This window comes from Ovis canadensis, chromosome 6, assembly GCF_042477335.2.
Source record: "Ovis canadensis isolate MfBH-ARS-UI-01 breed Bighorn chromosome 6, ARS-UI_OviCan_v2, whole genome shotgun sequence".
Taxonomy (NCBI): domain Eukaryota; kingdom Metazoa; phylum Chordata; class Mammalia; order Artiodactyla; family Bovidae; genus Ovis; species Ovis canadensis.
This window is the reverse complement of record NC_091250.1, coordinates 31,285,477-31,307,332: the sequence shown is the minus strand read 5'-3', so window position 1 is coordinate 31,307,332 and position 21,856 is coordinate 31,285,477. Positions and strand designations below refer to the sequence as shown.

At 39.1% G+C, this 21,856-nt stretch overlaps 1 protein-coding gene across 3 annotated transcripts in view; it reads right to left on the bottom strand.

The window, feature by feature from the left end:
- Window positions 1–21,856, bottom strand: part of ELOVL6 (ELOVL fatty acid elongase 6) — a 138,974-nt gene that overhangs the window by 43,929 nt on the left and 73,189 nt on the right. For all 3 annotated transcript variants that reach the window (XM_069593527.1, XM_069593525.1, XM_069593526.1), the window contains one exon: window positions 6,258–6,389. In XM_069593527.1, the coding sequence (XP_069449628.1) occupies window positions 6,258–6,389 (132 nt within the window). The remainder of the gene's footprint in view (window positions 1–6,257; window positions 6,390–21,856) is intronic.

The window sequence follows — 21,856 nt, the reverse complement described above, 5'->3', positions numbered from 1 at the left end:
GTATATGCTTTCTAGAAATACCTTCTGCTTTGTTACATTTGGCCTTTTGATGGTGTCTTAAAAAATGTGAAGTTTATAACCTGTTGTTGAAAAACTAGGAGCTTTTCCCTATGACATTTATAATTTATGATTCATTTCCTTCATAATATTAATATCACTGTAATCATTGTCTGTAATGTTCTCTGTGGATTAAGAAGGACCGCTTCTGGAAACCAAAACAAAGCACTAGATACAAGGCGCGTGAGTATAAATTCAGTTCTGAAATGTGTTATTTTCAATGTTTCATCACTTTATAGGCCAATGATGTACTTAACTCCTTCAATATGAGTTTTTAAAATGTCATATTTTTCTCATCTGAACAGTTTCAGTTAGTTTTATTATATATCTGTTTCTTTAAAAATAAGGCAGTTGCCAATAATTCTTCCAATATTAAATACTGATGGGTGAATAAAACCACAAGTGGATTTGATCATATATCATTCATATGCATCTTTGCTCTGTTAAACACACTTTTCTGAATGTGCCCTATGGTATATATAAGCCCTTTGTTCATGGAACTCTTACTAAAGAAAAAGAGTAATTTTCTATTCACTTTGAATATATTTTATACCTAAGCCGAAGATAAAATTCAATGACAAAATAAAAATAAGGCCAGGAAATAAATATGAGTTTCAACAGAGAAAAATCGCTGGATAATAACATGGCAAAAAGTCCAACTGTAAAGTGAGTGTATCTGGCTTTGAACAAATAAAGCCTAAAGCAATTGACGCCAGAGTGAGTCACCAGGAGACAGGAATAAGCAAATTTGAAGTAGGTGTGATACTGGCATCTACAAATGTGCTGCACAAAGTAATTAACTTCTTCTAATGTGCACTGACTAGACACCTGTCCTTTGATCTGCTCTGGGTCAGAGACCTAGAAGGCTCCTTATTCTGCCAGTGAGAAGAAAGCTCTGCCAGACACCGACCTGGTGAAGGCTGCTTGAATCAGAAGCAAGCACATCTGCACCCAATCTAGAAGGATCTGAAGTTATTAAATCAGTACATAGAAAGTCTTTTACAAATCAACAGAAGTGACCCCGCTGAGATGCCATAGCAACATGATTTAGTGACTCAGGAAGAATGGGTGGCTGGCACCTTGTAGGGCTTGAGGCTGTCTGCCATAAACAATAATCTCAGGATTTACTAGTTCAAATTACCAGAATTTTTTTTCAGTATTACCCTAAGGAAATATCCAAATATCTAGGGCCAAATGCCACCTGGAATTGTCTCATCAAATAAGAAAATGCTTATCCTTGGGTTGTAGGCTGCTATGTCCTAATCTTATCCGTAAAGACCGACACAGAAGCTGATGGCTTGGGTCTAAAAGGGGAGGCATGGCTTGAGGTAAATGGGAAGAAATTGTTAAGAAAACCCCAGAGAAGTCATTTTTCAATGAAATAAATCCATGGTGGAACTGGGAAAAACCTCACTTGATCATATCCTATTTACTCCGTCAAAACTTGTGACAGCCTTCAATAAATTACAATGTATTTGACCTATATGAAAACTGCTGTTATATTCAGTCAAAATACAAAGATAAAGAAAGAAAACACGCTACAGGTAATGCTCACCAAATCATATAACACCCCCTCCCTCCTTCTGAAACAGAGCAGTAAGAGAGGGGTTTCTTTTTGCTTAGGAAGCCTACATATCTGATTTAATTTCCACCCAGTTGTCTCATTTCATGAGTAAACACAGCTTGGGGTATCCGGAAATAAGTCTAAGTTGGGTCTCTAGTTACTGTAAAGGAGCTAACAGGCAAGCTTGAAAAACTGGGGAAAAGACATTCGTTTTAAGCAGTAATATAGGCAATGGCACCCTACTCCAGTACTCTTGCTTGGAAAATCCCATGGATGGAGGAGCCTGGTAGGCTGCAGTCCATGGGATCATGAAGAGTCGGACACGACTGAGCAACTTGACTTTCACTTTTCACTTTCATGCATTGGAGAAGGAAATGGCAACACGCTCCAGTGTTCTTGCCTGGAGAATCCCAGGGACGGGGGAGCCTGGTGGGCTGCCGTCTATGGGGTCGCACAGAGTTGGACACGACTGAAGCGACTTAGCAGCAGCAGCATACATTAAAAATTCTTTTCAGTGATTTTCCAGAAGCAAAATCTTACTCTTCCTCTCCCTCATTTCTATTTCCTCTAACAGAAAAGTTAGGTTCTCTCTCCTCTTTTTTCCAAATCCATGATATCCTATTAGTGGTAAGCAGTGGCTCTTAAGGGTCCTACACAATTGCATGCCAGTTCATGCAGGAATCTCTTGTGTAAGGACTTTATATACTTATATATTAAACACCATTTATAGGTGAATTTGAAAATTTGTGAATTATAGTAAAATAAGTCATAATCGTCTACAAACATATTCTTATAATAATGAAGTTATTTTATTAATATATGACCTAGATAGAATTTTTATTAATACTCATCAAAACATCTGTATTATTTTTTTGATGCTTTATATAAATTTTTGATGCTTTATGTCAATTTCATTCAAAAGCTATTTAGATTCTAAAAGAAAAAGCAAATATCACTTGAGATTCTCTAAGCTGTGTATGAGATTGTGTATGCATGTACGTATATTTTAGGAAATGCTGTAAGTGCAGTAAAGCACAAAGAATAATTAACGCCCAATATCCAGAACTGAGCTGTCAACATGATGCTTGTTTCATTTCTTTTGAATAAGAAGATAAGGCATCACAAAAAATTTAAATCCTTTTTGCTCTACATTACTGGTCCACTAGAACCAACCTCTATAAGCTCTGAATTTTTTTTCTGCTTATTTTACAGTAAATAGTGGGCATTAAAAAAAAAACCTGTCTCCTCTCCCTTACCATAGATGTAACAAGAATTGAGTATGTTTTCTTCTATTATCTTTTTAGATATTTTTACAAATACTTAAATGTATTAATGAACAACATGTGTTTTATGTCTGGGAGTAAAATTTACATAAACATTCCATTAAAAAATTCATTCTGTATTAAGCCTTTTCATTCAATGCACTGTTGATCAGAATTAAGCACAGAGAAACCTTAATATACTCTTCCTAACATGGGACCATGTTCAATTAATACAACCACAGAATTCCATTATAATGTTTCCAAATAAATGATTAGAATATTATGATCAATTTTTATAAGACCCAAGACAGTCGATGCTTGGACACCTTTCAGTAGTTCCAGCTTTTACAGTTTTATACGAAACATGGCTCTGAAGAAAGTAAAGTAACCAATAGAACTAAGGAAATTGAAGATGAAACAGGAACTTGTCCATCTAAAAAAGATGGTAGTGTTAATGACTATTGCGTATGTTCTATGGTGTGTGTAAGTAAGTACTGAGCTTGGGAACTTGGGTTTTGGCATAGGAGGAAAGAGAAATCTATTAAGTAAAAACTCTCTAGTCATAAATATGAATCAGAAGTATGAATACTAACTCTGGATACATTCTTTCAAAATAACAAATAATTTTTTTTCTGCTCTCTTAGAGGCCTAAAAATAAGAACTTAGTGACAACAACCATCCCGGGTACTTCTCCCAAAGGAAGCTGGGATCTTTTGAGAAATGACTGATTTCAGTTCTGGACAAGGATATGCAACATGCTTGGCCTGGGACAGCTTGTCATCCCCACCCCCTCCCCTAATCACACACACACCCCAAAATACACACACATACACAAAATCAAGCTATGAGCACTACTCAGGATGGGGAAAGGATTCAGGAGCTAATCTGAAGAAACTCCCTCTGGCCAAACATGGGTTAACTTAGCATCAAAAAGAATAATAGCATTGGATTGTAATACATCATATCCAAATTCACCTCACACTCACTGACATGTAAAAAAGCATAATTCTGTAAGTTCATAATGATACTTAAAAACACCCATTATTATTCACATGCTAAGTAATCAAATTAATTTTTTTGAAACTGCTAAATATGAGTAAAGAATCAAGTATTTATCCTTGCTTTTGTTTCACTAACTTCTTATAAGAAGTCCTATCAAATCTAAATATAAAAATTTCTAGCTCTGTTGACTAACAAATAATACAGGGTTTCAGAAGAATATAATCAGTAACAGCTTGTCTGGGGGAAACTCTAAAAGAGAAACAATCTGGATTATCCAAAGAATGGATTGGAAGTGGAAGGAAAGACAAAACCTCTAAGTTAAATCAACCAATGGGAAAGTGTGGACCCATTTGGGTAAGGATTCTTTACTTTTTTTTAGGTCCTTACCAGTTGACTATTTTATATACAGAGAATCCCAGGGACAGGGGAGCCTGGTGGGCTGCCGTCTATGGGGTCGTACAGAGTCGACACGACTGAAGCGACTTAGCAGCAGCAGCAGTGTGTATAAGTCCTTTGGGTCAAAATTCTTGAAAATTAATTGTACAAAAAAAAAAAATTTGAAACAACTGGAGAAAATGGAACACTCAATAAGAAAGAATTATTACTAATTTAGGTGAGATAACGACACTGACCAGTCTAGTAAGACTACTTAACTTTTAGAAATGGTATCATTTCATTCAGAAATAGTTGAGTCTGTAATAGTTCCCAATAATTTGGGTCATGGGAGAAGTTAGTGGGAACACGGACGAAACAGTGTTGATAACTGTTTAAGCAGGAGAACAGGTGTGTGGGGGTCCCTGGACTTTCTTCTTCCCTCTTATATGTGCTACGGTTAAAAAACAGAAAATAAAGGTTCAGGGGATGCTGAAAGATCTGTAAAATGCTGAAAGGCATCATCAAGATAAATTTCCCCTCAAATATCAAAGTACTTAAGGTAAGGCAGACTTTGTGAACCTTCAATGTAAATAATAATAAAAATTAAAATGCTGCTTTGTATTAGAGAATTAGGACTTGATACATATGAAATGGAAGGAGTCTTTAGTGATAGGTTCAAATCACAAGTATCTCACATGCCTTATGAAATGCACCAAAATAAAGAGCGCCTGCAGTAGCAAGCACATCAGTGTTTCAGATGCAGGGAGCCAGCTTGACGGAAATGTACAGATCAGAGTTTGTGAAAATTCTCTTCCTGCCTGATCATCTTTAAAAAGCCTTAAGTGACTAATGAGGCTTTTAATGATTCCATGCTTTCTCATTAGTGGTGCATGCTAAGTCACTTCAGTCATGTCCGACTCTTTGTGACCCCATGGATTATAGCCCACGAGGCTCCTCTGTCCATGGAATTCTCCAGGCAAGAATACTGCAGTGGGTTGCCATGCCCTCCTCCAGGGGAGCTTCCCAACCCAGGGATCGAAGCCAGTGTCTACTGCGGCTCCTGCATTGCAGGCAGATTCTTTACCACCGAACCACAGAAGAAGTAGAACTGTTAATATGCAATGCAAGAAAAGTAGAAATACTCCTATAAACTAGAAAGAATAGGTTTTTATTCTGTAGCATATTTATATCTGCTTCCCTACCCGACCCCAAGGCCAGTTATCAACGTGCTGGTTCTGACAAGCAAAACACAAAAGGAATAGGTGCCTTTGTTAGCACTATAGGTAAGTGCTGGCGCCTGTCTGGATACCAGCTGTGTGTTAATTCATCTTATGATTGTCAAATCACCAAATAGTACAAAGCTAGACATGCTCCTTCAGGGTTCCAGGAGTGTGTCTGCATGTTGGCTGGCAGATACTCCTGGAGAGACCAGACCTGATCCTGACCAGTCTCTATGACGAGTTTTATCTGATGCAAAGTAAGACCTGAATGCATAAGCATATGCCTGTCAGTCAGTTCAGGTGGAGGATGCTTTGGGGATATGGGACAGAAGCATTCTCTGGTCCAGTGTCTCATCAAATGCCCGAAAGCCATTTTTGACTATGTACCAGTCCGTAAGAGTATGCCCACCCCTTCTGAACACTACCGTACACTTCCACAGTTTATTGCTGCAGCTTTCCATTTACCCCTACATCTATATTTATACGCCAAAGAATGGAACTCATGTACTGCTTCTAGTCCTAAGACATAAACTGAGTTACTGCACGAACAGTTTGGACAAGAGAGGAGGTGGCCTGAGGGTTCTCAAAATGAAGAGAGCATGGCAAGCTTGGCTGCATAAAGCCTTTCCCTCGGGCTGTGGTGCTATTTTACATCCTTAATGATAAAAAATATGAGATGCAGGATTAAACGTGGGTGTCTTTCAGCTAATCTGATGAAATAGATGGATTTTATTTGGAAAAGGAAAAACAAACAAAGAAAAAAAAAACACAACCTACCTGAAGACTGCAAGGGTCAGAGACCAGAGCACTAGAGGCTTTCTCAGTTCAAACTTCGCCCGCTTGTTCATTAGGTGCCGACCGCCGAAGACAAAGGCAGCATACAGAGCGGAAAACAGGAAAGATTTCTTCCTGGGAACAAACAGAAAAACAAAATCTTATGAAATAAAGGTCTTTAAGCAGCACTGAAAATATACCCTTGGGAATGTACCCCGTTCCCCGAAGAGAGAAATGTGAGTCCATTTGGCAACATGGTGGCTAGTGACTCCTCCCCTGATAAAGTTGGCCATCCAGGTTAACTCATGTCAGGATAGATGTATTTTCTTTGGGGGCTCTGTAACTCTAAACATTTCATCCGCATGGTACTGAGGTACAAAGAGAAACATTTTTACCAAGAGAACTGATTTTCAGAGTTTGTTGGACAATTTCGATAGATTAATTTAAAAGGATCATTTTGGTGGAAATAGAAAAACTACATGACAGACCTGTGTCCTAGGACAAGAAAGCCTTTAAAAATGGCATCTTCCTAACAGACTAATGATACTAAAAAAATGATCTGAGAAACACTTCATGATTTAAAACGCTAAAATCAAACTACATGAATTACAGCTCCTGAAAGATGGATTCCTGACATCTTCACCAGGGGAGGCAAGTATTAAATGTCAGTATAATCATTAATAATAAGCCTAATTGTCAGACATCATACAATGCAATAGGAAGAACACAGAACTTCTTACAGTACAGTGGCCTAAAACCTTGAGGTTGAATCTTGGCAAATATCCGATTTTTCTACCTGCTTATAGGAAAGATAGGGGATAAAGCCAAACTGAAACATTCTGTTGTTATTTAGTTGCTAAATTGTGTCCAACTCTTTGAAACCCTGTGGACAATAGCCTGCCAGGCTCCTCTGTCCATGGGATTCCCCAGGCAACAATACTGGAGTGAACTGCCATTTCCTTTTCCAGGGGATCTTCCCCACCCAAGGACTGAGCCTGCATCTCCATCTTGGCAGGCAGATTCTTTGTCACTGAGCCAGCTGCGAAGCCCAGGACATTCTGTAGGACAGCTGACTTTCTTTCTTCAAAATGTCAGTGGTAAGAAATAAAAATCTAGGGCTGTTCTATATTAAAAGAAACTTGAAAGACATAATTAAATATAACATGTTGAAATTTTGGGGACCCTTATTTGAACAGATGTTTATTAAAAAAATCTTTAATAAAATCAGAAAGTTATCCGTCATAATTTTAAAAGTTCTTATCAGTTCATATTTATGCGTGAAATTATGTGTCTTGGATTTGACAGATTAGAGAAGAAAAAGAAATAAAAGGAATCCAGATTGGAAAAGAAAAAGTAAAGCTCTCACTGTTTGCTGATGACAAGATACTATACACAGAAAACCCTAATGATAGTATCAAATAATTACTAGATCTAGTCAGCGAATTTAGCAAAGTCTCAGGATATAAAATCAATACACAGAAATCACTTGCATCCCTATATACTAACAATGAAATATCAGAAAGAAAAATTAAGGAATCAATCCCATTCACCACTGTAACAAAAAGAATAAAATATATAGGAATAAACTTACCTAAGGAGACAAAAGAACTGTATGCAGAAAATTGTAAGACACTGATGAAAGAAATCAAAGATGACATAAACAGATGGAGAGATATTCCATGTTCTTGGGTAGGAAAAATCAATATTGTGAAAATGACTACACTACCAAATGCAATCTGCAGATTCAGTGCAATCCCTATCAAATTACCAATGGCATTTTTCACAGAATTAGAACAAAAAATTTCACAATTCGTATGGAAACACAAAAGACCCCAAATGGCCAAAGCAGTCTTGAGAAAGAAGAATGGAGCTGGAGGAATCAACCTTCCTGACTTCAGATTATACTCAAAAGCTATAGTTATCAAGGCAGTATGGTACTGGCACAAAAACAGAAATACAGACCAATGGAACAAGATAGAAAGCCCGGAAATAAACCCATTGCTTTGCCAACAAAGGTCCTTCTGGTTAAAGCTATGGTTTTTCCAGTAGTCATGTATGGATGAGAGCGTTGGACTATAAAGAAAGCTGAGCGAAGAATTGATGCTTTTGAACTGTGGTGTTGGAGAAGACCCTTGAGAGTCCCTTGGACTTCAAGGAGATCCAACCAGTCCATCCTAAAGGAAATCAGTGCTGAATATTCATGGGAAGGACTGATGCTGAAGCTGAAACTCCAATACTTTGGCCACCTGATGTGAAGAACTGACTCATTTGAAAAGATCCTGATGCTGGGAAAGATTGAAGGCGGGAGGAGAAGGGGACGACAGAGGATGATATGGCTGGATGGCATCACCAACTCAATGGACATGTGTTTGAGTAAACTCCAGGAGTTGGTGATGGACAGGGAGGCCTGGCATGCTACAGTCCATGGGGTCGCTAAGAGTCAGATACGACTGAGTGACTGAACTGTACTAAACCTATACGTACCTTATTTTTGACAAAGGAGGCAAGAATATAAAATGGGGCAAAGACAGCCTTTTCAATAAGTGGTGCTGGGAAAACTGGACAGCTACATGTAAAAGAATGAAATTAGAATGCTTCCTAACACCGTACACAAAGATAAACTCAAAATGGATTAAAGACCTAAATGAAAGACCAGAAACTATAAAACTTAGAGAAAACATAGGCAGAACACTGGATGACACAAAGCAAGATCCTCTATGACCCACCTCCTAGAGTACTGGAAATAAAAACAAAAGTAAACAAGATTAAACTTAAAAGCTTTTGCACATCAAAGGAAACTATAAGCAAGGTAAGAGGACAACCCTCAGAATGGGAGAAAATAATAGCAAATGAAACAACTGACAAAGGATTAATTTCCAAAGTATACAAGCAGTCATACAACTCAATACCAGAAAAATAAACAACCCAATCAAAAAGTGGGAAAAGATCTAAACAGACATTTCTCCAGAGAAGACATACAGATGGCTAACAAACACATGAAAAGATGTTAAACATCGCTCATTATTAGAGAAATGTGAATCAAAACTAGAATGAGATATCACCTCTCATTGGTCAGAATGGCCATCATCAAAAAGTCTACAAAAAATAAATGCTGAAAAGGGGGTGGGGAAAAGGGAACACTCGGCACTGTTGGTGGGAATGTAAATTGATATAGCCACTATGGATGACAGTATAGAGATTCCTTAAAAAACTGGGAATAAAACTACCATGTGACCCAGCAATCCCACTCCTAGGCATATAGCCGGAGGAAATCAATATTGAAAAAGACACATGTATCCCATTGTTCATTCCAGGACTGTTTACCATAGCTAGAACACGGAGTCAACCTAGGTGTCCATTGACAGATGAATGGATAAAGAAGTTTTGGTACATATACACAATGGAATATTACTCAGCCATAAGTAAGATGTCAGTTCTAATGAGGTGGATGAACCTAGAGCCTATTATACAGGGTGAAGTAAGTAAGAAAGAGAAAGAAATATCATATACTAAAGTATATATACAGAATCTAGAAAGATGGTACCGAAGAATTTATTTGCAGAGCAGCAATGAAGAAATAGACATAGAGAATAGACTTATGGACATGGGGAGAGGGGAGTAGAGGGTGAGATTATGGAGAGAGTAACATGGAAATTTATATTACCAAATGTAAAATAGATAGCCAACAGGAATTTGCTGTTTATCTCAGGAAACACAAACAGGGGCTCTGTATCAACCTCGAAGGGTAGAATGGGGAGGGAGATGGGAGGGAGGTTCAAGAGGGAAGGGCTGTATACCTATGGCTGATTCATGTTGAGGTTTAAAAACAACAAAATTCTGTAAAGCAATTATCTTTCAATTAAAAAAAAAAAGTTAAAAAAACCCACAAAAACCCCTCACATTTCAGGAAATACCTACCCACCAACAAACACTTTTAAAGAACTTGTTTGTTTTTGAAGAGTGTTTCATCAACATAATGTATGAAATTAGGAAAACAACCAAGAGCTCAGGCACTCTAAACCAAAAGGCAAACTCAAGAGAATCAATTAAGTTTTCAGAACAGTTGAATCTAACAGAACTTCACTTTTTTTACTACTAAATTTTATAAGAATTTTTAGCTAAAGTCCATCTTCATTTGAGTTATGTCAGATAACATAATTTTTCAATTGGCTTCCTCATATATTAGCAAGCTGATTATTTTTCAAACTTTAAACTTTTTATTTTGTATTAACAAAATAAATTATTATTTTTTTTTTAGTAACAATCTTGCAGCAGTTTCAGGTGAACAGCAAAGGGACTCAGCCATATATACCCACGTATCCATTCTCCTCCACACCTCCCTCTCACCCAGGCTGGTACAGAACACTGAGAGTTCCATGTGCTATACAACAGGTCCTAGCTGTTACACTGTTATTTTCAATGAAAATCTAAAAATGGTAATTTTTAACATGTCTAAAAAATTTTCAGAAAAATAAATGAAATTTCAGAAATAAAAAAGATAACAAAGAAAAAATAATGGAGAGATGAAAGGAGAGTAATAAAAAAAAATGATGGGAACACAGGATCTTATGAGTCCTTTTTTCTTTTTGTTAGGTTTAGGTGGACTTTTAGTCAGGAAGGTCTAGATAAATAGAATAGAATCTGCATGTCCTGTACATTTATTAGTGTACCAAGGAGAAGTGAACAGTAGTATCGATAATGCCATAAAGAACAAAAACACAAAGTTTTCGCAGAGTACAATTCAATAGAAAGTAACAGAGGTCATGTATTACAAATAACTGAGTACTTTCTGATATGATAAAGCAGTGTTTCTTTTAAAATGGGTACTCCTCACTCAAGGGCTGAAAAATAAGTTCCGAGATGTAATACAAAAAGAAAAATGCATTCACCCAAAGAGCATTACTTGTAAAGGGTTTTGCATTTTTTCCCCAACGACTGCCACAAATTGCTGACTCATGCGAGATCTTATTGTTCACACAGCATCACTCTTCTTCCAGTGCTTGCAAGTGACTGACTTGGTGAACACCACCAAATAAAGTGGTGATTCCTGAAATCAACTGGTAAATAGATTTAAATAAAATCACTTCCACCGAGTGTCACAAACTCTTGGAAACGTAAGACCTGGCACAGACTAGTGCTTAATAAATGTTTATTGAATGATCATGATCTTGTTATATTGCATTTCCTGATAAGAGAAAATATACCTAATGTACTCAAGCACATGGAAGCTCAGAGAACACTGAGTAAAATTAACAGTTGGTGGGTCACATGGAAAAGAATCTGCCTGCAATGTGGGAGAGCCAGGTTCGATCCCTGGGTTGAGAAGATCCCCTGGAGAAGGGAATCACTCCAGTATTCTTGCCTGGAGAATTCCATGGACAGAGTCCATGGCAGGCTACAGTCCATGGGGTCACAAAGAGTCAGACACAACTCAGCATCTAACAGTTTCACATTTTCCCTTTCCCTTTCCCAGTTAATGTCTTAATAACTAAAGAATAAAATATTTAGAAAAAAAATATGATCTATTTTCTTCCTCCAGAAAGAGACTATTTCTGTATTTCAAAAAGAAGCGGAAAAGTGAGACAATTTTATGGAAACTGTTAACTATTGAACATTTGAAGAATAAAGCAGTTTTGGCCACAAATACGTTTGTTTTACTCCTTTGAAGTTTGAAAGTATATGGCATTACTTTAAAAATCAGAATCACTATCTCTACTTATGTGTACATAAGGATTCACTCAACAAAAACAAAATTTATTAAGTTAATGTAGACAGTAGTCTACACGGAGAAGGCAAAGCAACCCACTCCAGTACTCTTGCCTGGAAAATCCCATGGATGGAGGAACCTGGTAGGCTGCAGTCCATGGGATCACTAAGAGTCAGATACAACTGAGCAACTTCACTTTCACTTTTCACTTTCATGCACTGGAGAAGGAAATGGCAACCCACTCCAGTGTTCTTGCCTGGAGAATCCCAGGGACGGGGGAGCCTGGTGGGCTGCCATCTATGGGGTCACACAGAGTTGGACACGACTGAAGCAACTTAGCAGCAGTAGCAGTCATAAGCAAAAGCATATATTCTTTTCTAAATTAAAGGTAATGATAAGTGACAATAATCATAGTATTATGATTTAAGGAGCGATTCCTAGGGGTAGAGATAGTGCTAAAAAGCTTTGGTATTTAATTCTCTTCAGTTCAGTCGCTCAGTTGTGTCCGACTCTTTGCGACCCCATGAATTGCAGCACGCCAAGGCCTCCCTGTCATCCTTAAATGTAGGTAAAATATTTTCTTCATGTTATGGCCAAGGAGCCTGACTTAGAGATTAAGTAGCCTCAGTCCTACGGTAAGAGTTTATCTGCTGTTTTAAGAATTCTTAAACACCTTTACAGAACTAAAAGGCTGTTGTGTAACTTTGTAGCACACTGTTTGTGAAAAGATGAAGAGGAATCTCTACACCTTTGTTTCAACTGCCACATTTTCTGGGAAGTGGAAGTCTTTGATCCAAATCCCCTTCAGAACAAATTCACTATATGTATCACTGAAAACTCTTCCTTTCAATGATTTATTATTCTTTCTCTTGCTCATTCACTCTAATTCCAAGTTCAGTTATAGTTACGTTAATTATATTACTCACAATTATGAAGCAAGTTAAAGAATGTCTATATGATCCCATCATTCTAATCTAAGGGAAAAATAATGTGCCTTGAAGAACTAACCAAAGAATAAAAGTCTTCCCTCTGTAGTCTTTCCTCAAATTTCTTCAGTTCTAGAATGAGAATTAGTCCTAAAGTACTGCTAGGTTCCTGGCCAGGGCTGTTCCCTTTTTCACATGTTTACCATAAGATCTCTTTAAGAATCTTCAGTTCCACAGCTAGAGCAACCAAGCTGATCAATATAAACATGCAGAATTTGAGAACTGTGAGGGACAAATGTTCTACAGAAAAGGAAATGAGGTGGGGCTTGCTGATGGCATTGGTTGTTCGCGGTTACGTGGCTGCATTCACACTTATTGGTCACAACTACCAAAAATTGAAATGGCTGTGATCAAGCATGCAGGTAAACAAAAATCAATTGTCTAGGCTCTATCTGGGTCCCAGGCAGTCAATAATGAGTGCTATCGCTTCAGTCGTCTCTGACTCTCTGTGACACAATGGACTGTAGCCCGCCAGGCTCCGCTGTCTATGGGGATTTTCCAGGCAAGAATACTGGAGTGGGTTACCATGCCCTTCTCCACTAGTGGTAATCACTAGTTTTCCAGGGGATCTTCCTGACCCAGGGATTGAACCCACATCTCTTAATGTCTCCTACATTGACAGGCAGGTTCTTTACCACTAGAGCCACCTGGGAAGCCCCCAGTCAATCACAGGAACTGAGTATAAATAGTATAATAAAAAACAAGTTACTTATTGTATCCTACATAAATCTTCCACTGTGGTGAAATTTAAATAATGTTTTGGCAACAATGGACTTGGAAGGCCATTATGCTAAGTGGAATGAGACTGATAAGAAAGAATACTGTATGATATAACTTACAGAAGGAATCTAAAAAATACAACAAAGTAATGAATATAAGAAAAATGAAGCAGTCTCACAGATATAGAGCACTACTGGTTAGCAGTGGGGAAAGGAAGGGGAGGGGTAGTATAAAGGTGGGAGGGAAGAAGAAATCAACTGTTGGATGTAAGACAGGCTACCAGGCTGTATTTTACAAATGGGAAATATAACCAATATTTTGCAATAACTGTAAAAGGAGTATAAACTTTAAAAATTGTAGTAAAAATGAGTAAATACACAAAAAATAAAAATGTGAAATAATGCTTTGAGTTAATTTAGAACTAAGTTTAGGGTTCAATTAAGAGAAAGAGTCATGAGGAAGCATTAACTGACTAAAAATTAATCATTCATAGTTGAATGTTATGATTTTCCCATTTTGCTAGAAGAAAATTTTTCTTTAGCCAAAAGGGTGATTTAAGTGGATGAAAACTGTATTTCCATCCTGGTATCTCTTTGGTAAAGTTTCAATTACAGTCAACATGAATAATGACTTGCCGCAGGTCCACTTACTATTTAATGTGGATAGATGACTTCCCTAAAACTTCAACAGTAATCCAATAATACTTCATATTCTAACAGGTCTACATAGCTGAGTATAATGGTAACACTGCACTGTTTTATCACCAGATAACTAGAAATTTCTAGATGGTATGGACTCTTGTTTATTAATGCACTCTTAAATGTACAATGATACAGCACAACCTTTAACTGTAGGTACTTAATACTTTTCATATTGTTCATAGGGTTCTCAAGGAAAGAATAGTGATTGGTCATTCCCTTCTCCAGACCACATTTTGTCAGAATTCTCCACCATGACCTGTCCATCTTCGGTGGCCCTACACAGCATGGCTCATGGTTTCATTGAGTTAGACAAGGCTGTGTTCCATGTGATCAGATTGGTTAGTTTTCTGTGACTGTGGTTTTAAGTCTCTCTGCCTGTGATGGAGAAGGATAAGAGGCTCATGGAAGTTTTCTGATGGGAGAGACTGACTGAGGAAGAAACTGAATCTTGCTCTGATGGGCGGGGCCGTGCTTCAGTTCAGTTCAGTTGCTCAGTCCTGCCTGACTCTTTGCGACCCCATGAATTGCAGCACGCTAGGCTTGTTCATCACCTGTCCATCACCAACTCCCGGTTCAGTTCAGTTCAGTAGTTCAGTCGTGTCCGACTCTTTGTGACCCCATGAATCACAGCACGCCAGGCCTCCCTGTCCATCACCAACTCCCGGAGTTCACTCAGACTCATGTCCATTGAGTCCATGATGCCATCCGGCCATCTCATCCTTGGTCATCCTCTTCTCCTCCTGCCCCTAATCCAAACCAGCATCAGAGTCTTTTCCAATGAGTCAACTCTTCGCATGAGGTGGCCAAAATACTGGAGCTTCAGCTTTAGCATCATTCCTTCCAAAGAAATCGAGGGTTGATCTCCTTCAGAATGGACTGATTGGATCTCCTTGCAGTCCAAGGGACTCTCAAGAGTCTTCTCCAACACCACAGTTCACAAGCATCAATTCTTCGGTGCTCACCCTTCTTCACAGTCCAACTCTCACATCCATATATGACCACAGGAAAAACCATAGCCTTGACTAGACAGACCTTAGTCAGCAAAGTAATGTGTCTGCTTTTGAATATGCTATCTAGGTTGGTCATAACTTTTCTTCCAAGGAGTAAGCATCTTTTAATTTCAGGGCTGCAGTCACAATTTGCAGTGATTTTGGAGCCCCAAAAAATAAAGTCTGACACTGTTTCCACTGTTTCCCCATCTATTTCCCATGCAGTGATGGGACCAGAGGCCATGATCTTAGTTTTCTGAATGTTGAGCTTTAAGCCAACTTTTTCACTATCCTCTTTCACTCTCATCAAGAGGCTCTTTAGTTCCTCTTCACTTTCTGCCATAAGGGTGGTGTCATCTGCATATCTGAGGTTATTGATATGTCTCCTGGCAATCTTGATTTCAGCTTGTACTTCTTTCAGCCCATAATGTACTCTGCATAGAAGTTAAATAAGCAGTGTGACAATATACAGCCTTGACGTACTCCTTTTCCTATTTGGAACCGGTCTGTTGTTCCATGTCCAGTTCTAACTGTTGCTTCCTGACCTGCATATAGGTTTCTCAAGAGGCAGGTCAGGTGGTCTGGTATTCCTTTCTCTTTCAGAATTTTCCACAGTTTATTGTGATCCACATAGTCAAAGGCTTTGGCATAGTCAATAAAGCAGAAATAGATGTTTTTCTGGAGCTCTCTTGGTTTTTCCATGATCCAGAGGATGTTGGCAATTTGATCTCTGGTTCCTCTGCCTTTTCTAAAACCAGCTTGAACATCTGGAAGTTAACGGTTCACGTATTGCTGAAGCCTGGCTTGGAGAATTTTGAGCATTACTTTACTAGCATGTGAGATGAGTGCAACTGCGCAGTTGTTTGAACATTCTTTGGCATTGCCTTTCTTTGGGATTGGAATGAAAACTGACCTTTTCCAGTCCTGTGGCTAATGCTGAGTTTCCCAAATTTGCTGGCATATTGAGTGCAGCACTTTCACAGCATCATCTTTCAGGATTTGAAATAGCTCAACTGGAATTCCATCACCTCCACTAGCTTTGTTCATAGTGATGCTTTCTAAGGCCCACTTGACTTCACGTTCCAGGATGTCTGGCTCTAGGTGAGTGATCACACCATTGTGATTATCTTGGTCATGAAGATGTTTTTGTACAGTTTTCTGTGTATTCTTGGCACCTCTTAATATCTTCTGCTTCTGTTAGGTCCATACAATTTCTGTCCTTTATCGAGCCCATCTTTGTACGAAGTCTTCCCTTGTTATCTCTGATTTTCTTGAAGAGATCACTCGTCATTCCCATTCTGTTGTTTTCCTCTATTTCTATGCACTGATCACTGAGGAAGGCTTTCTTATCTCTCCTTGCTATTCTTTGCAACTCTGCATTCAGATGAGTATATCTTTCCTTTTCTCCTTTGCTTTTCACTTCTCTTCTTTTCACAGCTATTTGTAAGTTCTCTTCAGACAGCCATTCTGCTTTTTTGCATTTCTTTTCCATGGGGATAGTCTTGATCCCTGTCTCCTGTACAATGTCCATAGTACATGTCACAAACTTCCGTCCATAGTTCATGAGGCACTCTATCTATCAGATCTAGTCCCTTAAATCTATTTCTCAATTCCACTGTATAATCATAAGGGATTTTGATTTAGGTCATAAGTGAATGGTCTAGTGGTTTTCCCTATTTTCTTCAATTTAAGTCTGAATTTGGCAATAGGAGTTCATGATCTGAGCCACAGTCAGCTCCCAGTCTTGTTTTTGCTGACTGAATAGAGCTTCTCCATCTTTGGCTGCAAAGAATACAATCAATCTGATTTCGGTGTTGACCATCTGGTGATGTCCATGTGTAGAGTCTTCTCTTGTGTTCTTGAAAGAGGGTGTTTGCTATGACCAGTGCGTTCTCTTGAGAAAACTCTACTAGCCTTTGCCCTTCTTCATTCTGCATTCCAAGGCCAAATTTGCCTGTTACTCCAGGTGTTTCTTGACTTCCTACTTTTGCATTCCAGTCGTCTATAATGAAAAGGACATCTTTTTTGGGTGTTAGTTCTAGAAGGTCTTGTAGGTCTTCATAGAACCATTCAACTTCAGCTTCTTCAGCGTTACTGGTTGGGACATAGACTTGGATTACTGTGATATTGAATGGTTTGCCTTGGAAATGAACAGAGACCATTCTGTCCTTTTTGAGATTGCATCCAAGGACTGCATTTCGGACTCTTTTGTTGACCATGATGGCTACTCCATTTCTTCTAAGGGATTCCTGCCAGCAGTAGTAGATATAATGGTCATCAGAGTTAAATTCACCCATTCCAGTCCATTTTAGTTCTCTGATTCCTCACAGGTTGACTTTCACTCTTGCCATCTTCTGTTTGACCACTTCCAATTTGCCTTGATTCATGGACCTGACAGTCCAGGTTCCTATGCAATATTGCTCTTTACAGCATCGGACCTTGCTTCTACCACCAGTCACATGCACAGCTGGGTATTGTTTTAGTTTTGGCTCCATCCCTTCATTCTTTCTGGAGTTATTCTGCACTGATCTCCAGTAGCATATTGGGCACCTACTGACCTGGGAGTTCCTCTTTCAGTATCCTATCATTTTGCCTTTTCATACTGCAGGCAACATGCTTTGTAAACCTTTAATCCAATTTTCTGTTGATGGGTGGAGCTGTGTTCCCTCCCTGCTATTTACCTGCAGCCTTGGCTCAGACAGTAAAGCATCTGTCTATAATGCAGGATACGATCCCTGGGTGGGGAAGATCTCCTGGGGAAAGAAATGGCAACCCACTCCAGTATTCTTGCCTAGAAAATCCTATGGACAGAGGAGCCTGGTAGGCTACAGTCCGTGGGGTCGAAAATAGACACGACTGAGCAACTTCACTTTCAGAAACTATGGTGAAGGTAATGAAGATAATGGCGACCTCCTTCAAAAGATCCATGCATGTACTGCTACACTCAGTGCCCCCAAACCTGCACCAGGCCACCCATGTCTCCGCTGGAGACTACTGGACACTCACGGCAACTCTGGGTCAGTCTCTTGTGGAGTCACTGCTCCTTTATCCTGTTCCAATGCTGTAAAGAGCAATATTGCATAGGAAACTGGAATGTTAGGTCTATGAATCAAGGCAAATTGGAAGTGGTCAAACAGAAGATGGCAAGAGTGAAAGTCAACCTTTGAGGAATCAGAGAACTGACAGACTGGAATGGGTGAATTTAACTCTGATGACCATTATATCTACTACTGTGGGCAAGAATCCCTTAAAGGAAATGAAGTAGCCATCCTAATCAACAAAACAGTCCGAAATGCAGTCCTTGGATGCAATCTCAAAAAGGACAGAATGGTCTCTGTTCGTTTCCAAGGCAAACCATTCAATATCACAGTAATCCAAGTCTATGCCCCAACCAGTAACGCTGAAGAAGCTGAAGATGAACAGTTCTTTGAAGACCTACAAGACCTTCTAGAACTAACACCCAAAAAAGATGTCCTTTTCATTATAGACGACTGGAATGCAAAAGTAGGAAGTCAAGAAACACCTGGAGTAACAGGCAAATTTGGCCTTGGAATGCAGAATGAAGAAGGGCAAAGGCTAGTAGAGTTTTCTCAAGAGAACGCACTGGTCATAGCAAACACCCTGTTCCAACAACACAAGAGAAGACTCTACACATGGACATCACCAGATGGTCAACACCAAAATCAGATTGATTATATTCTTTGCAGCCAAAGATGGAGAAGCTCTATTCAGTCAGCAAAAACAAGACTGGGAGCTGACTGTGGCTCAGATCATGAACTCCTATTGCCAAATTCAGACTTAAATTGAAGAAAATAGGGAAAACCACTAGACCATTCACTTATGACCTAAATCAAATCCCTTATGATTATACAGTGGAAGTGAGAAATAGATTTAAGGGACTAGATCTGATAGATAGAGTGCCTCATGAACTATGGACGGAAGTTTGTGACATGTACTATGGACATTGTACAGGAGACAGGGATCAAGACTATCCCCATGGAAAAGAAATGCAAAAAAGCAAAATGGCTGTCTGAAGAGAACTTACAAATAGCTGTGAAAAGAAGAGAAGTGAAAAGCAAAGGAGAAAAGGAAAGATATACTCATCTGAATGCAGAGTTGCAAAGAATAGCAAGGAGAGATAAGAAAGCCTTCCTCAGTGATCAGTGCATAGAAATAGAGGAAAACAACAGAATGGGAAAGACTAGAGATCTCTTCAAGAAAATTAGAGATACCAAAGGAACATTTCATGCAAAAATGAGCACAATAAAGGACAGAAACAGCAAGGACCTAACAGAAGAAGAGATTAGGAAGAGGTGGCAAGAATACCTAAAAGATCTGAAAAAAAAGGTTTTAATTACCTAGATAACCATGATGGTGTGGTCACTCACAGGGAGTGTGAAGTCAAGCAAGGCTTAGGAAGCTTTATTACAAATGAAGCTAGTAGAGGTGATGGAATTCCAGTTGAGCTGTTTCAAATCCTGGAAGATGGTGCTGTGAAAGTGCTGCACTCGATGTGCCAGCAAATTTGGAAAACTCAGCAGTGGCCACAGGACTGGAAAAGGTCAGTTTTCATCCCAATCTCAAAGAAGGGCAATGCCAAAGAATGCTCAAACTACCACACAATTGCACTCATCTCACATGCTAGTAAAGTAATGCTCAAAATTCTTCAAGCCAGGCTTCAACAGTATGTGAACCGTTAACTTCCAGATGTTCAAGCTGGTTTAGAAAAGGCAGAAGAATCAGAGATCAAATTGCCAACATCCTCTGGATCATGGAAAAAGCAAGAGAGTTCCAGAAAAACATCTATTTCTGCTTTATTGACTATGCCAAAGCCTTTGACTGTGTGGATCACAATAAACTGTGGAAAATTCTGAAAGAGAAAGGAATACCAGACCACCTGACCTGCCTCTTGAGAAACCTATATGCAGGTCAGGAAGCAACAGTTAGAAGTGGACATGGAACAACAGACCGGTTCCAAATAGGAAAAGGAGTACGTCAAGGCTGTATATTGTCACACTGCTTATTTAACTTCTATGCAGAGTACATCTATGCAGAGTACATCATGAGAAACGCTGGGCTGGAAGAAGCACAAGCTGGAATCAAGATTGCTGGGAGAAATATCAATAACCTCAGATATGCAGATGACAGCACCCTTATGGCAGAAATTGAAGAAAACTAAAGATCCTCTTGATGAATGTGAAAGAGAAGAGTGAAAAAGTTGGCTTAAAGCTCAACATCCAGAAAACTAAGATCATGGCCTCTGGTCCCATCACTTCATGGGAAATAGATGGGGAAACAGTGGAAACAGTGACAGATGTTTTTTGGGGGGCTCCAAAATCACTGCAAATTGTGACTACAGCCATGAAATTAAAAGACACTTGCTCCTTGGAAGAAAAATTAAGACTGACCTAGACAGCATATTAAAAAGCAGAGACAGTACTTTGTCAACAAGGTCCGTCTAGTGAAGGCTATGGCTTTTCCAGAGGTCATGTATGGATGAGAGTTGGACTATAAAGAACGCTGAGCGAATAATTGATGCTTTTGAACTGTGGTGTTGAAGATTCTTGAGAGTCCCTTGGACTGCAAGGAGATCCAATCAGTCCATCCTAAAGGAAATCAGTCCTGAATCTCTAATGGAAGGACTGATGTTGAAGTTGAAACTCCAATACTTTGGCCACCTGATGTGAAGAACTGACTCATTTGAAAAGACCCTGATGCTAGGAAAGATTGAAGGCGAGAGGAGAAGGAGATGATAGAGGATGAGATGGTTGGATGACATCAACGACTCAATGGACATGTGTTTGAGTAAACTCTGGGAGCTTGTGATGGATAGGTAGGCCTGGCGTGTTGCAGTCCATGGGGGTTGCAAAAAGTCGGGCATGACTGAGCAACTGAACTGAATACTTTTGAGATAGTCATTGTACAGCCCAGTTCCATTAGTTATAGGACTTCCCAGGTGGCACTAGTAGTAAAGAACCCACCTACCAATGCAGGAGATATAAGAGATGTGGGCTTGATCCCTGGGTTGGGAAGATCCCTTGGAGAAGAAAATGGCAATCCACTCCAGTATTCTTGCCTGGAGACCCCACGGACAGAGAAGCTTGGTGGCCTACAGTCCATGGGGTTGCAAAGAGTCAAACACGACAGAAGTGACCTAGGACACACAAGAAGTAACCAACCAAATAAGGAGCACCCAAATGCAATACGGATATGTTTGTATATACCCTTTCTTTTCCTTTTCTTTCTGTCCCTGTGATTAATGAAAATAGCCCATAATTAATCAAAACAATAGTTTTACTTTTTATCTTCAGATCTGGATTTCTTCATCATGTTATATTGTTCAAAACATTCCTACATGTTTTTCCTATTCCGACCTAGTCTGTGTACCTGCTTATGATTCGTATTGATATTTATTGTTCTATCTAACAACACTTCTTAACGAGTGTATGTGTGTGTGTGTGTGTGTGTGTGTGTGTGTATATATATTCAACTTTTTTTC